Below are 15,956 nucleotides of genomic sequence, written 5' to 3'. Positions count from 1 at the left end.
AAGTATTGCTAATTGATCAGGACTCCAAGGAACACTCACACATAAGCATAAGGTCACCACAGCAGCAAGTGTTAGCTAGAGTGACATAAAGCCCCACAGCATTGGACTGTATAGTAGCGGAATTGTGTTCTCTGGAGTGGAGCACCACTGAATACCTTTAGAATAAGCTGAAGAGTTGTGATCCAGAACTACTCATCCAACACCAGTAGCTGACCTCACTAATGCACTTGGGGCTAAATGCAATCAAATCTTCACGGCAATGTTCCAACACCTAAACCACCCTAGAAAAGTAAAGGTAGTTACAGCAGCAAATGGGGGACAAACTCCCTTATTAATACCCTTGAAGAAACGTTGCATGAATTGATGTCAACAAACTTTTGGAAAGAGTATCTATAAGAGATTGCAATACATTCTATTTTCATATTGGGGGAAATCTTGTTTTGTGGAACACCCTGTACCCTTACATATGTATTCGTGATAGACCTCATGAATTTAGTAAATTCACACTGCTTTGTAGGTTGAGCAGTGCAAGGAAAATAAGCAGGCTGATAAGCCAAACATTTGTTTAATCAACAGCAGATTGAAAATGTTTATTTCAAACAACTCATTCACCAAAACATCATACAATGTGACATATAAAAATAGACCTGCCGTTAAAAAAAAGGACACCATGTTAAACAGGAGCTAATTGTCTTTCTTCTGAGTGGGAGATAAAGGCCAAAATATCTCTCCCAGATTTCTGAGGATTCCCCGGTGGTAGAAGCCCCTTATAGGATTGTAAGAGGTAGCACAGAAATGTCCAGAGACAGGGTGGCAATGCTGACACCTGAGACCTTTCCTTTTAAACCATTCATTGGATGTTTGATTGACCAGAGCCAGATAACAGTGAAACATGGAATATCCCGCCAGGAGGAAAAAAACGAATATCAGGAAACCAAGCATGAAGACTATCCTGGGGAAGGTCAAGAAGAGATGCTGTAGAGAGAATCCAAGAATGTGGTGTCATTAGGGGCTGGAAATCCTAGCATTATTCAGAGTCAGAAATGTGTTTATGCTTATAGTAATTTTCATTTTTCTTCAAGACTTCATTTTTCAGTGGTCACACTCTAATAACAATGAACTTGTACTACATTAAAATAAAGATTGTGTTTTTAGTCTAAGCTAGTCTAAGTTTTTAGCTAAGGTCAGAACTAAGGGCCTCATTCACCAATGTTTCTCCATGTTTTTCTTAAATTTGTTCTTGAGAAAGGTCCTGAGAAAAAGTCTGTTAGATTTGTGACGTGTTCTTAAACTGCAGAATTGTTCGCACTTTTGTTTGCAGATTCTGTTCTTGCTCAAGAACAAATCTCAAATATAAAAACAACAGTAAATGTCAGAATCTTCATGAAAACTGTATTGGTGGGTTTTAGGGAGAAATGTCTCAGAGTCAATACAAGTTTTCACATGTGTATTGGGAAAGCTTACTCTACAGAGATTAGATAAAGAGGCTGCTTTTAAGGCATTTAGCAATGGGTTTAGTTACACTGAAGGAGTCACACAGCATAAATCCTGCTTAGAGCAAAAGTAGCAGAACTGTGGTTTGATGCAGATCAACATCTGTTTGGAAACGTTCCAATTTTGGAATGTTAGAGATGCACCAATAAGCAAAAAAAAGAAACTCAAGGTACACCTGACCAAAAAAAAAAACAAAAACAAAAAAATTTGCCATTTATTTATGCTTTTGAGTAAAACGCACTAAACATAAAACTACAGGGTTATAAAGAAAATTCACTTTTATTTTTGAACTGCTTTCAAAAAATAACAAAATTGAGCTCACAATATATTAAATACATACAATAACCTTACACTTATGTGACTACAGCATGTTTGCTACAGAATATGATCAAGAAATCAAACGTCCTTAACAACAGAGAACGGTTGGTCAGTCAAGCCAATGAATTCCACTATTTAGTTATACTGTCGATTGTGAATTGTCATTTTCATAATCATTAGATTTACTTGTTAAATGACAGATTTTGAAACTTCATTAATCCTTTGGTGTTTTTATCTCACAAATTGTTCAAATGAAAGTCTCACTGTAGAGTACTTTTGTCCAAATGTCTTGGTGGCCAAAATTTGGTGCATCCATAGTTACAATCAATTTTAATAAGATTCAGTAAAGTAACGCACTCACTTTTTGGTTAAAAAAAACTGCTTTAAAAATGTAAAAATGAAATAAAATTGTGTAGTGTACTATTTTACTGTCAAGGTTGCACTGCTGTGTTAGTATATAAGTATATATAATTGCCCATTTGGAGGTTTTGCAGTGACACACTGAGGTGTGACGTACCTGTATGACAAAAAGAAGTCCAGAAGGCTGCTGCTGGCCCTGCTCATCGATGTAGTGTGCATGCATAAGGCCAGATCGCAGGACAACATGAAACAACATGTCTGCTGTCAGCACTGCAATATCACCTGCCATGGCACACACACTCAGAAGGTACAACAGGAAGTATCTAGTGTTCTGAGCACCGATGCAGTTATTCACCCAGATGCAGTGGTGGTCAAATCTCTGGACACATCGATTGCAGACCCCTAAATACAATAAAGCGGTTTTAAAGAATTATTCCAGTATTTTTCAAACCTCTGTGTGCAGCATTGGTAATGTACAGCTGACTACCACGGACAATAAATTCAATGTATCTTCTTGGACTTAAAAGGAACTAAAAACCTGTTAACTTGAAAAAGGACTAATAACAGGCCACTAGGCAGTTGCTGAATTGTGTAAATACACATTTGACATATGACTATATAATGAATAAAAAAATACAATGGTCACACTATAATAATATAGATCCTGGGATAAGACAGATGTGAGAAAATGTCTAAACATAGCTGTTTTGATTTGCAATTTTAGAACAAAAAAGCAGCACAGTTAAAAGGTTTTCTGTTATCCATGTGCATAAACTCCACACCACTATGTTGGTATTTGATTACCACAAAGTCTTCCCTGTGGAAAACTAGCCCCATCGCTGAAAGGGAGAACTATGCAGATGTAACCTCTTAAATGGTCACAACCCACCAGTGGGACCAATGTTTTACAGCACACTTCTAAGAATTACTTGGCCAGTTTGCATTGTAGTCCATGTAGTTACTGAATAATAAGCCTTAGTGTGTAATAAGCTTGGCATGTTAAGGGGTAATTTACAACTACCTCTTAATGAAGAATAAAAAAAAAAAAATCAGCTTTTTTTTTATTTTTCCCAATTTTCTCCCTATTTTGGTCATATCCAATTCAACCCCTAGTTGGCACTCCCCAACCACAGGACAACACAAGTCCCAGCAGAGTGAAAGCTGGCACATGCTTCCTCTGAGACCAGTGAAGCGGCACCACATCTTTTTCAAACTGACACTATTGCTACATCACTGGACAGCTGAACAAACTCTGAGGAAAGACCCAATGGCTAGTTCTGTTACGTCAGCTACCAGACCTGCGGTCACTAGCATCATACTAAGTGGGAAGTGGAGACAGGGAGCACCATCCTACCCACCAGTGAGGCCAACTGTGCTGTCTTTGAATCCCAGCCACAGACGGCTGTAGCTTCACCAGGGATCAAACTGTAAGATATGGGTCCTTTAAGAATGTTTATTTTCTAGAACAAGCCAAGGTTAGAAACATCTATGAAATTGCCAGGGATGTGTCACAGTAAGAGCAAAGCAGTCATTAGGAAACAGTAAGGAATGCTCTGCACTGCTAAGGAGAAGAGGACTCTGGTCTGACCATGAGGAAAAACAATGGGATGCATATTTAAATGTTACAAAAGTACAGAAACTAGCTGAAGGACCTACAGTACATGGCAATATTTTACACACCTTTACTCTTCTGCACCATTCTACAGTAGAACTTATTATACTTACTACAGTGTTTGGATCTGGCAGGCTTCACCAACTGACATGTAGGACACACAGCTCCCTCTTGAAACAATTTCTCATCATACTGGTACACTTTCAATTGAGCTGCATGATTTTTCTTTGTCAATGTACCTGAGAAAGCAAACAGAACTTTAGTGTGGATGTAGTGGTTCTATTAGAAAACAGAAGGGAGGACATTGTTTGCTCACCTGGATCTCTACTACAACAGAGGTAAAAGATGCAAGTCTTTAGTGCAAGGAGGACATATGGAACACACACATTGACTAAAGTGGTGTCCATCTCCAAACAGAAGCTGAAAACCTCATAGGAGTATTCTGCATACACAGCAGCCTCAAGTATAAGGTGCAAGTAAATGAAGAAGTTGTTTCTGTTGCAGAAGAGAAAGCACCATATTGAATTAATATCATGAAATAAAACAACAGCACTAGAACAATATGGATTTAAACAGTAAACAGACCAACCACGAGAAACCAGACAGGGGATGATAAGCTCCTAGAGAAATGTGTCATATTTTATTCAAGTAAATTAAATTGAATTTGGTCAATTTGTTGGCAAAATATTTGCTAGCCAAAATATTGGCTAATATGCACATGCACATGCAACAAAGTTATTTACTGTACAGATGCAATATTTAATACGTTTCAAATGGGCAGAATTGTAAAAGCATCTACGCAAATGAATAGGAAAATCTAAAACAATGAATGACAATAAATAATAAAACTTAATAGATAATAGATCTTGCTGTAATAATGGATTTTGCTGTAATTCTTACCTCTGGTGGAACAGTCTGTGCACAGTCTTTTGGCAAATGTTCTGAATGCATTGCGGAATCCAGGGAGAAACAACCTAAGCAATATAAGTCGCAGGCTTATTTTTCAGCTATTATTCAGCTACTCTAAATTATCCAATAACTATTATGAATCTACGTCCATTGTCACAGTCAGAGTGAAGAACTGAAGAGTGGGCTTACACAGAACTCAAACCATCAGCAGGCCTAAAAGTAAACTGTAGTGGATCTATATACTTACAGGCCAGCTGAGCACTGTATTTTTTCCTGAATGTGTCTTGTTAGTGTATGAATACTGTAAAACACTGCTTTCACATAAACTCTCAATACAACATTCTGATATAATTAGAAAAGCCTCTGTCTATAGCTTCTTAAAAACGCTGTGTATGTGATGTGTCCGCTGATGGGCTCCTTGCACCAACAGCTGAGCTGTACATACCTAAAAATAAAGCATGGGCTACTTCAGTCACTTCATAAAAGTGTTAATTACAGAGATCTACATACAGTAAAACAAACTTATGAGAGTGTTAGGTTCTGCAAGTAGCTACTGTTCATTCGATTACCGCCAAAACAACAATGGTAATGTTAAGCAATGTTTACTAGTGTATATATTTTCAATGTTACGTTAGCATCAGATTAGCAGTGGTGTGTATTAATATGCTATGGCAATGTTACGTTAGCACCGAGTTAGCAGTGGTGTGTATTAATATGCTATGGCAATGTTACGTTAGCATCAGATTAGCAGTGGTGTGTATTAATATGCTATGGCAATGTTACGTTAGCACCGAGTTAGCAGTGGTGTGTATTAATATGCTATGGTAATGTTACGTTAGCACCGAGTTAGCAGTGGTGTGTATTAATATGCTATGGCAATGTTACGTTAGCACCGAGTTAGCAGTGGTGTGTATTAATATGCTATGGTAATGTTACGTTAGCACCGAGTTAGCAGTGGTGTGTATTAATATGCTATGGCAACTCAAACTATTTTATTTATTCATTTATTTTTTTACAGAGTCAAGCTAAATATTATTGCAGGATTAATGCAAGTTATCTGCCAAGCCTTTAATGACCCAGACAGCAAGAAAGCTGTTCAGACTGATGAGGGTATTTCAGTAATCTCTGTAGAACATTATTTAACTCTTACTACAAATGTTTCAACGTAGTAGCAGCTTTGTTCATTTGTGGGAGTACAGCGCCACCGTGCGGACACTGCAGTGCTTACCTGAGTGAAGGTTTGGTACAGCCGTCCGAAAGGAGTCTGCTGCTGCCCTGAGTACCTACAAACTAGCGCAATGCAGGTGAGCACAACCACCACGTAGATGGAAAAAAGAGTCAGAAAGTCCATTTCTGACCCGCAACACTGTAAAAAGCAAGATACGCAAAAAACAATAGTAAATAAATAATAATGTATCCAGTCTGTTAGTGTGAGAAGCTGTTTTTTCCATTAGTAAAATTAAGTTAACGCTAGCGAGCTAAAGAGGCAAGAAGGTTGATATTAGTCCACGCCAGCCAGCAACATAACTAAACCCAGCCTGATTTAATTTAATGAAATTCATTCATTTAAGCAAAATATACACTGGATGCACAGTGGATTTAAAAAGGGCGTAAGGCTGAATTCTGTTTCACCTTTTTTCATGTGCAGATCATCCTTAAACCTTTCGTTGGTGGGCGGTTTATTTCCTCATGCCTTGCAGAGAGGAAGCCAGTGGAAAGCGGATCTCCAAGGCTTCACAACTTCAATATAAAAGTCTCCAATCAGAGGCATAATTTCACACTTTTCTGAATAATTAAAGAATTGTATACTGAATTAAAGAAGTAATAAACACTTATATAATCAAAAAATACTGAAAAAAATACTAAATACTGAATAATAATAGAATTTTTAAATAATGTCCATACAATACCTATTTAATTCAATTAATTAAAAACACTTAATTCATTTTTAAAAAGCACAAATTTGAAGTAAAATCCTTGAAACTGTATAGCTATAGGACCACTTAATTTATCATGTTGTATTTATCATATTGCATTTATGTTCTATGTTATATTTTTTTGTTTGAATGTGAAGAAATGCTTGAAAATTACATGTAATCAAAGAATTTCAACACGTTTATCCAAGTTGTAACTATATAATCTAAAATGTCATCATTTTATACCATGCAGAACACATTTTGTTGTGGGACATGAACAGGTTAACATGCTAAATAATTTATGATTTATGTAATAAAGTAGTTGTCTAGACAATTTCATCATTTCACGAAATATGTCTCACCCAATAACTCACTTTGTTGATCTAAAATTAGGGAAATACACACATACACACAACAAAATATTTCCAGAAACACACTTTATATTTGCAGCATAACTTCATGACCTATGAAATGGGTGTTCATTCATACATAAGTCAAGTGTTTTGAGGGAAATGTAATGAGTTGATTGCTTCCCCTGATCAGAGCAACTCTAGGTGCACCTGCACTAACAGCCTCAGTCCAGGCTCAGGTTGCCATGGCTGAAGCTTTAAACTGAAGCTGCAAACATCTCTCAAGTTACACTATGCTAACAGCACAGTACAGGTCATGCCTTAGGGAAAAGTCACCCCGGAAAAACCTTCAAGCACATCACTATCAAAGAAAGGATACAGATTTTTTAAAAAGGTATGTGTGTATCTCTCCCTGCATCTGTACACTTTAGCTGGTGTTGGTAAACATATTTGTTTCTTTGAGCATCATTATGGCTAAATGTGTAACACAAGTAAGTGAACCATTGTTCTGCTTGGAAGTGTTTCAGTTTCTGGATCTGAGTCCTGTCAACTCAGTTTGTTTTGGAAAGGGGGGAGTCACATTCTATCTACCTATAAGTATTTTAATTAACAGTTTAATATTATGCTGAATTGGTACTTTACGCGTATGTTGTTTTTCTTTAAGGCTCTGGGGAAACCCATTCAAGAACCCCTGACAGTTTAGAAAGTAATAGAGAGAATAACACAATTATTCATCTTACCTTAATTATTTAGAGGAATCATAGAAGCTGTTATGTATCTTACTTTTAATCATGCTGAACCTAAGGTCACTTGCATAATGTTATTACAGGCCAAAGTGCTCTAAATGCATCCACAGCAATGGAACTGAATGCACTTTCTTTGAAACACCAAACCGTTTCTCTGCTTGATGGTCAAAGAGGCTTTTGCACTGGTAAGATGAGACATTGATTGAGGAAGAGTGTCTGTTTGGAGATAGAAGTGTCGCCACTAAATAATTTAAGTAGTTAGCCATGTATAACTTGCCTTGGTCCCTGGACATCTGCGGGTCTGTGCTAATGAGACTGTTCACTAGCATGATATTGTGTTTTTGCTAGATATTGTTTTTGATTTGGACTAGCCAGTGCTACTCACTTTGTTGATTAGACTAAAACTAACTGCTCACTGAAACCATGTTTGCAGTTTAGTTCTCTCAGAGTAAATCACTCTGCCGTCCCCAGTCTCTCTCCAGGATACATGACAGAATGTGCTCCTGCCATGTGGTCAGGGGGATCTTAGGGATGCACCATTTTAATCTGCCTAATCCAGAGCATGGGCTTTAATTGCAGCGCTTCTGTTCAAAGTGGTGTGACTGTGATCCTCACGCAGACGTTCTAATTAGCCACCATCGTCCTGCTGGATCCCCATGCTGATACTGGGCCACTTTCCATCCCTTGGAGAGGGAGCTAGCTGGCAGAGTATGGGAGGAAGGTATTTATAGAAAAATGGGGCCTCACTTTACCCTTTTTGGAGAGAGAATTATTAAGGATCTGTGCTACGCTGTCCCAGTTTCAGTATGTTAGCTCTGCAGGCAAGACTGTCCAGACTTAGCCAGAGATGCAGAGTCAACCCAGCGAACAGCAGCAGCACTTTGACACTTTGTGCACAGTCACCATTGTCTTTTATTTTTTAATGGCACAACTCTGCATGCTTGACTTTGATGATGGGTGCATGGTAAAGCCACTGAATGGAGGTTCTGTTGAACGTGCTTAGCAGTGACTCAGGTGGGAGAAGAGAACTGGATATTTTTGCCTTTGTCACTTGTTGAACTTGTACAAAATGAAGAAATTCCTGCAGAACAAGAGAGGGAGATACTCTTTACGTCAACAGAAGTCTGGCTCTCGATACCCACCTAAAGATTTCTGTAAGTTCCAGTGGTATGGCTTAATCATGAAGTTTCCATTTAGATGTAACGTGCAGAGTTGGTAATGTACATCCATTTTTATATTAACACTTATAGTCATAGATTTGCATGTAGGTTAATGGGCCTTAATTCTATTTTTTGCATTACCTTCTGTAATTCTGATAAGCCTTTAAAATTCTGAGTTAGGCTGTCCCTGGATTGCCCTAAATGCACAGCATCATGTTTTTTAATAGATTTTGTTTTAAATACGTGTGTTGCCAAATTAATATTTGTGTAATTCCAGCATAAATGTTAAAGCGCCACGTATTAATGTGTTTCTGATTATGTTTCGGAGTACAAAGCTGAGCTGTGGGAGCAGCATATTGACCTGACTGCATTCTGAGTGCTTTTGGATTTCTCGGTTGTGTTTTCTCAATGAGGTCAATGACACCAGAAGGTTTGAGCTGTCAGCTGAGACTCATTGCATGAGAGGCTGGATCTCACTCTTAAAGCACAGCACTTGTAAGAAAATCCTTGCAGGATCAATAAAATACATAGCATAACAAGTGTCCCTGAAGTCCAAAATCTGGACTGTTGCCACAGCTTCACAAATAACCAGCTGTCCTTAAAAAGTCTCTTTTGGGGTTAATAAGTAAGCCATGACTAGGGATGGTACAACATGAAAATTGCGATATAATTACTAATTGTGATATTAGTGACCAAAATTATCATGGTTTTTGGTTTTGGTAGTGTTGAATTGTACTAATTTTGTGGTAATTACAAATGTATCACATTAGCAGCTGCTAGAATGAGTTTAGGTATTTTGAGACAGTTTCAGGTACCGAATTATGTGTATTTCTTTAATTGTAATTTAATTGTATTTCTTGTGTCATTCAAAGCTAGTGCTAGACACTATATATTACCCAGCTGTAGTTCCTGGTATTTTTTATATTATTATAATAAACTCAAAAATGTTTGCAGAGAGACTGTAGCAGCAGATTATTTACTTCCATTGCAACTTTTGGAATTAATAGAATTTATAGCAGTATGATTATCATAACAGATGGCATGATACCACTTTTTTTCTGATATCTATATTGAAATCTTTACAATCTTAATTGGCCAGAACAAATAAAAATGCAATATGTCTTTTAAAAATCTGCTTAGCTTCAAAATAAGCTATTTTTGAATGAAGTTGTGCACTTAAGATGTGCATCTAAAAGTAGACGATCATATTCTTCTGAAACACTGTATTACCCCACATGAATATATACACAGCTAACACCATCAGATAATCCAATGTGAGTATGCGCTATTTCAGGTTAGATTTGTTACAGGATTTTTTTTTTTCACCCTTCGTTATTTGATCCAGCATTTTGGCTTGATACCAATACTTGTTATTGGAGTGGTGCCATCTCTAAGTGTCTTTGGGTTTTATACTGTGGACTAAAACCAGTAATCATCATATCCCTAGTTGTGACATCATAGATAAACATTTATTGAAGAATAAGGAAGCTATGTTTGTCTCTCCCTTCTGTTACAGTCCTCACCATGCCAACATCTAACCAGGGCTGGCCAGAGGAGTTTGGCTTTCAGCTTGGGGGGAATGGGCCCAGCTATATTCTTTCTGTGCAGGAAGGTAGCAGTGCTCACCTGTCAGGCCTGCAGCCTGGAGACCAGGTGTTGGAGATTGAAGGTCAAGATGTGTCCACTCTTGGCCCTCAGGCTCTAATAGCTCTAGCCCAGACGCAGAAGAACATCCCACCCAGCATTGGGGTGGTCTCCAGAATCCAACAGGTCAGAGGTTAGAGGACCGTGTGGTGGTTACATTATGTATTCTTCCTTTCTCGGCTTATTCTTTTACCTTTCTGTCTTTTTGTTCAACCAATCTTATAACGTAATGGTCTTACATTTACAAACACTAAATAACAGCCGACACCAACAGAAGTTTGTTTCTTTAGTTTTTAAGTGGAGCTGCAGGGCTAATGTAATAGAAGGAAAAATAATGGAACCTATAGTCACCAGTTTAGAAAAATGCATGCCAAAATCATCAGTTACCTCAAGCTACATTGTTAAGTAATCTCAAATAGACACTGCAAGACATACTGTTAGCTACAAAAGAATGTTGCACTCTCATTACCCATAAAAAAATTAGTGATCATAAGCTTCCATCACTTGTTGGCCATTAGCTTTACTACTCTAGTGCAAAACTAGAGAAGCAAACTTTAGACACCAAACATGCCATGGGTAAGACATTTTGACTGCAGGGAAAATTATATGAATTTTACCTACCACTATACCACTTAACTATCACTCTTAGTAACTCAGTTGTCAATGTAAATAACGTTTTAGGACTTATATACAATAATCAACATTTCTCAACTTTCACTGCCTCTGCAGATGGATATCACCCCAGGCCCAGATGGTCGCTTTGGCTTCACTATAGTGGGAGACTGCCCCCTGCTGGTGGAGGACTGCTCTCCCTGCTCTCCAGCTGGCCGCAGTGGTCTGAGGGCAGGGGATTATGTTATGGAGGTGAATGGAATCCCTGTGAAGCAGCACGAGATGGCTGCTGCCCTGATAAAAGCATCGCAGGGCCGCACACTACGTCTGGGAGTACTGTGCATGGGCAGTCGGCAGAAACGCAGCAGTGGCAGCATAGACGAGTGCCAGAAAGGCAATGACGGCACGCGACTGGACCGCAAACACAAGGCCCTTGAATTCAACAGGAGGGTGAGATTACAGATATGTTGCCCCATTCTGAACTGATTTTAATAAACCCTTGTCTACTTGGCCTCATCATTTCCCCTTGTAGGAATCTCTGATGCCATCTTAAGGGCCATCCTATCACATTATTAGCTCGAGTGAAGTGCATTAAATGAGCCCTCAGGGGGGTGAGGGATTGAGTGCCCAGTAGTGTTGGCTTCAGCAGCATCATCATCATGGTTGGTTGCAATCTCCACTGACAAACGTGACGTGTTTGTCTCCTATGTTCATCTCTCCCAAAGGGGATTTCCTCAATCTGGCAGACTTGTCAGACTTGATGGCAGTGTTTATATACCCCACCCCTGCAGCCATCAGCACTTTACAAAGAATCATCAAGTTAGGGTAAATCAAAAACGAGCGCAGCCAATGGTTGCAGTAGAATTAATGTGGCCCAGCACAGCGCTGACTTAATGTGATGCATTCTCAACTTAAAACAATGCATTCTGGTTAGAAATTATGTCTGACTTTGGCGAGCACTGCAGAACATCACCTGACATTAAATGTCACATAACATTAAAATCTGCAGAAGTAAGGTGGCCGCAGTTTTTGAAGGCAGGTGCTGCAATTGCTCTCCATCTGCTGAACAAGCGACAACAAGCATTTGTGATGTCAGAACATCACCCTCGTCAGCTGGAATCTCTGATGACAAACATGACGTGTGTCATGTATGGCACGTTTTTAAGAACATCAGATCAGTTATCTCCTATGGTTATCTCTCCCAAAGAGGATGGCATTGATTTGATTTCCTCCTTCTGGTAGCTCATTTTTTACATATGGCCACCACACATTTCCAGCAAAAAAGCTCATTAGATTTCCTGTCACTACTTTAAAATGTGTAATATTTCAAAACCAGAACATTTCATTTACATGACTGCTACTACAACGTTATCATTTTACTGACGAGTTAACAAGCATGCTAAAGGCAAAACGGCTAACAGCAACAAAAAGAAAGGCACTACACCACAGTTTTGCATCAAAGTTTATCGCCAGACAAAACAGTTATTATTTTGTTTATGTTGAGTTTTAAGTTTACATGCCTAGCCAATTAGCTTCCTGAGGCTAACCTGGTGAGGAAAAGTGCATTATGTTTGAGTGTTGCACTCCTCACTGGTATTAAGTGAAAGATCGTTAACACAATCTAGGTGATAATACTCCAATGTCATTCTTGGTAAACCAATCTTTTAATAGAATGTCATCAATTCTGTCAATTCAAGTCTGATGCTGATGTCTATTAAAATGATCATAAGCACAAAACATTGAAGGCAAAAAATTTCCATTAGGTAGAACCAAGTGGCTCTGAAATAACTATTTGCAAACAAGCAAAGTTTCAGTTTAATATTTATTTGCAACTTAGTTACAAGTTTAAATTTAATAAAAACTTGCTTTAAACAAAGTTTCACAAATGAGTTTTCCTTTATTATATTACATCTGTAGTTCTCTGTTCATAAACTAGCCAGAACACATTTTCTATGAAATGAAAGTGTTTGTATAAATTCAGAAAAAAGAGACACAATCACAACTGTATATGTGTACATATTTCTATATTGTGGTCTATTTACACAAAGTTAGGTTAGTTCCATCATTTATGTTGAATAGATGCTCCCAAAATTTTACGCTATTGCAGTGACATTGAACCTTGTGCTTGCACTGGGTTGGCATGAGCAACAGGTCAAAACAAGCTCAAAAGAAAGTGCCTCTGTGCCCTGATTGGTGTTCCTGCTTCTTTCATTTTGACATGTTACGTTTTATACACACATAAACCAAAAGGAATGACAGATTTCGCAAAATGTAGTGGAGTAAAAAGTAAGATACTTGTCTTTGAAATGAAGTGGAGTGAAAGTAAAAAGTCACACAAAATGGAAATACTTCAGTAAAGTATAGATAAACTACGTAAGTACAGTAATAAATTACATTTACTTAGTTACTGTCCACCACTGCAGAAAGGTAATCATGCATACAGGGATGTCTGGGGGGATAGTAGAATTCATCAGACAAGGCCCCCCAGACGTCCCTGTTGCCTCACAGCGAGGAGGGCCTGGGTTCAATTCCCTGGCTGGGTGATCAGGGTCCTCTCTGTGTGGAGTTTGCATGTTCTCCCCGTGTCTGCGTGGGTTTCCTCTGGGTTCTCCGGTTTCCTCCCACAGTCCAAAGACATGCAGTCAGGCCAGTTGGACATGCTAAATTGCCCCTGGGTGTGAGTGTCTGTCTGTCTGCCCTGCGATGGACTGGCGACCTGTCCAGGGTGTATCCTGCCTTCCGCCCAATGACCGCTGGGAAAGGCTCCAGCACCCCCCGTAACCCTGAGGGAGAAGTGGCTTAGAAAATGGATGGATTTTAATGTTCAGATGATGTAATTAGTTTAAAACATTTTGGGAACATATGTGAGACTGATATATGTGCTTCATGACATTCTGCTTCAGATTGAGGAGGTGTTGGGGAACGAACCTGAGGTGAAAGAGAAGCTCTTTTCCGTGCTGAAGCAGTTTGCTGCTGAGAGAAAGGTGGATTGGCTGGCCTCTGTTCTTCCTGACATCCTGACCACTGAGGAGCAGCAACAACTCATTTCTAGCATCAGGTAGACACCCGGTGTTTGTTCAGCACCTTGACTGTGTGCTAGTTTTTAACCTCTATTTTAGTACCTCCCTGACCTGAACTGATTTAAGCATGTCTGCACTGCTGAGTGACCACTAGAGGGCTGCAGTTTTAAAAATCTTTTTACTTGTAGTTCAGTATCTGTGTGATCATATGAAGACATTGCAGTTTTTTCTGATAATACACATAAAATGTGTATATGTATGTGTGTGTGTGTGTGTGTGTGTGTGTGTGTGTATTTAGAATATGGTCATTTCAAATTATTCTGGCTTCTTTTGCTACAGTACTTCTTGCTCTGTAATGGGGATAAATAAACAGATTTTTCTTAGCGTTAGCCAGCCTGGTATATAGAGCTGTTGATAGGTTGGACTCCATCTGCTAATGTAATGCACAGGGATAATCCACTCGCTGTCCTGTGTAAGGTTATGGGTTTATGAGTGAAATTCCCCTCTTAGCACATTTGAACCCACAGGCCAACTAGGTCAGTGGTGTGATGTGGCCCTGGCCACTGAATTCCATAGCTGATCAAGTGCTGGCCTGCGCCCGACACAATCTGTCTGCTTGGCAAGCACAAAAAAACAAACAGGCCCTTCACAACTGAATGCAGCTTGGAATGATTCAAGAATGATTTGGCATTTCAGTGAAATTGAGCGAAAGAGCCAACTGTGCAAAAGATTGCTCCTCTAGGGCCAGAATGCTATAAAACGCCTATTAATCCTTTTGCACTCTTCTTTGGAATAAGAATTATGGGATTTAATTGATTGAGAAGAAATCCTAAGAAAATGATTTCTTTATTGTAAACAGTTTGATTATTCTCATATTTAAGAATGCACAGCTATAAGTTTTTACTTTTGTGTTATCTGAGATAATAGTCTTTGTCACTAAGTTTGTAATCCTCTTTAGTAGTGGTGAAGGGCAGTGAATGTGGACATCTGCATGTGCTCAGCAGTTTAAGGCCCCTCAGCAGTGGGGGGTTAATCCCTGAGTTTTGTGTTGATAGGGAGATGTATAGGTATTTCTTTGTTGTCCAAAAACGTGTGTCTCCAAAATAGTAATTTTTACTGTAGAAGAAATATTCTTGACTATTAATGTAAGTTATTGTAAAGTGGTTTTATTCCAAGTGATTTTGGAGCATTTCTGTTGTTCCATTCATCATGAATTTTTCTATGTAAATATGTAAATGTAAATGACAGCTGTCTTGTTTAAATGGTGTTGAAAAATAAAAATAAACAGAAATGGAGATACATGTCTTTTTTGTACAACAACGATACAGTACATGTATATAATTACAGTGCTCCGACTCTGTTTGTTCATCCAGTGCAAAATAACAAGAGTACTCAAAAAAGACCAGTCAGCTGCCTTATAGTGATGTTTGTAGTGTGCCAGTAAAGATGTGATTATGCTTTTTTTATTTTTGAGGTATGTTCAATTCCCAGTTCTCAAAGGGGAATTCCTCAGAATTTTTCCAATTTTCACAATAATTCCGTGGTTATGTTAACAAAGCCCTTCACCGTGGTTTGATGTGAAATGCATTTTTATCAGATTTACCACTATTTGACCATCTTATTTACATATAAAAACTTGTGACAGACAGATAACAGACACATGCAGGGATGCTGTTCATTATGGACAGTAAACAAAATTTAAAAAAAAATTGTATTGCAGACATCATGACCCCTGTTTTCTGTCACCACCACTGTAATGAAATCTAATCCAGTCAATTAGTTTGGATAATTACGCTGAATCATTTCATAGCAAAC

At 38.5% G+C, this 15,956-nt stretch overlaps 2 protein-coding genes across 6 annotated transcripts in view; one reads left to right on the top strand and one right to left on the bottom strand.

Annotated features, from left to right (window-relative positions):
* Window positions 1-560: 560 nt before the first annotated feature.
* zdhhc4 (zinc finger DHHC-type palmitoyltransferase 4) lies at window positions 561-6,403 on the bottom strand. The gene is made up of 7 exons (XM_017705532.1): window positions 6,326-6,403; window positions 5,922-6,059; window positions 4,685-4,758; window positions 4,101-4,279; window positions 3,898-4,023; window positions 2,330-2,574; window positions 561-975 (listed from the first exon to the last, which is right to left on the bottom strand). The coding sequence occupies exons 2-7, from the start codon at window positions 6,042-6,044 to the stop codon at window positions 685-687; spliced, it is 1,038 nt and encodes a 345-aa protein (XP_017561021.1). The 5' UTR covers window positions 6,045-6,059; window positions 6,326-6,403; the 3' UTR covers window positions 561-684.
* Window positions 6,404-8,379: 1,976 nt separating this feature from the next.
* The window catches only part of grid2ipb (glutamate receptor, ionotropic, delta 2 (Grid2) interacting protein, b), a 47,020-nt gene continuing 39,443 nt past the window's right edge, over window positions 8,380-15,956 (top strand). For 2 of the 5 annotated variants that reach the window (XM_017705528.2, XM_017705527.2), the window contains exons 1-4: window positions 8,473-8,859; window positions 10,382-10,635; window positions 11,239-11,571; window positions 14,025-14,179. In XM_017705528.2, coding sequence (XP_017561017.1) covers window positions 8,775-8,859; window positions 10,382-10,635; window positions 11,239-11,571; window positions 14,025-14,179 — 827 coding nt within the window. In that variant the 5' untranslated portion in view covers window positions 8,473-8,774. Of the gene's footprint in view, window positions 8,427-8,463; window positions 8,860-10,381; window positions 10,636-11,238; window positions 11,572-14,024; window positions 14,180-15,956 lie in introns of those variants that run through there. The other 3 variants (XM_017705529.2, XM_017705531.2, XM_017705530.2) reach the window with 3 other exon arrangements.

The sequence above is a fragment of the Pygocentrus nattereri genome, chromosome 13, assembly GCF_015220715.1.
Source record: "Pygocentrus nattereri isolate fPygNat1 chromosome 13, fPygNat1.pri, whole genome shotgun sequence".
NCBI classification, from domain to species: Eukaryota; Metazoa; Chordata; class Actinopteri; order Characiformes; family Serrasalmidae; genus Pygocentrus; species Pygocentrus nattereri.
Note: the sequence above shows the minus strand (reverse complement) of the source record. Positions and strands in the feature narration are given on the sequence as shown.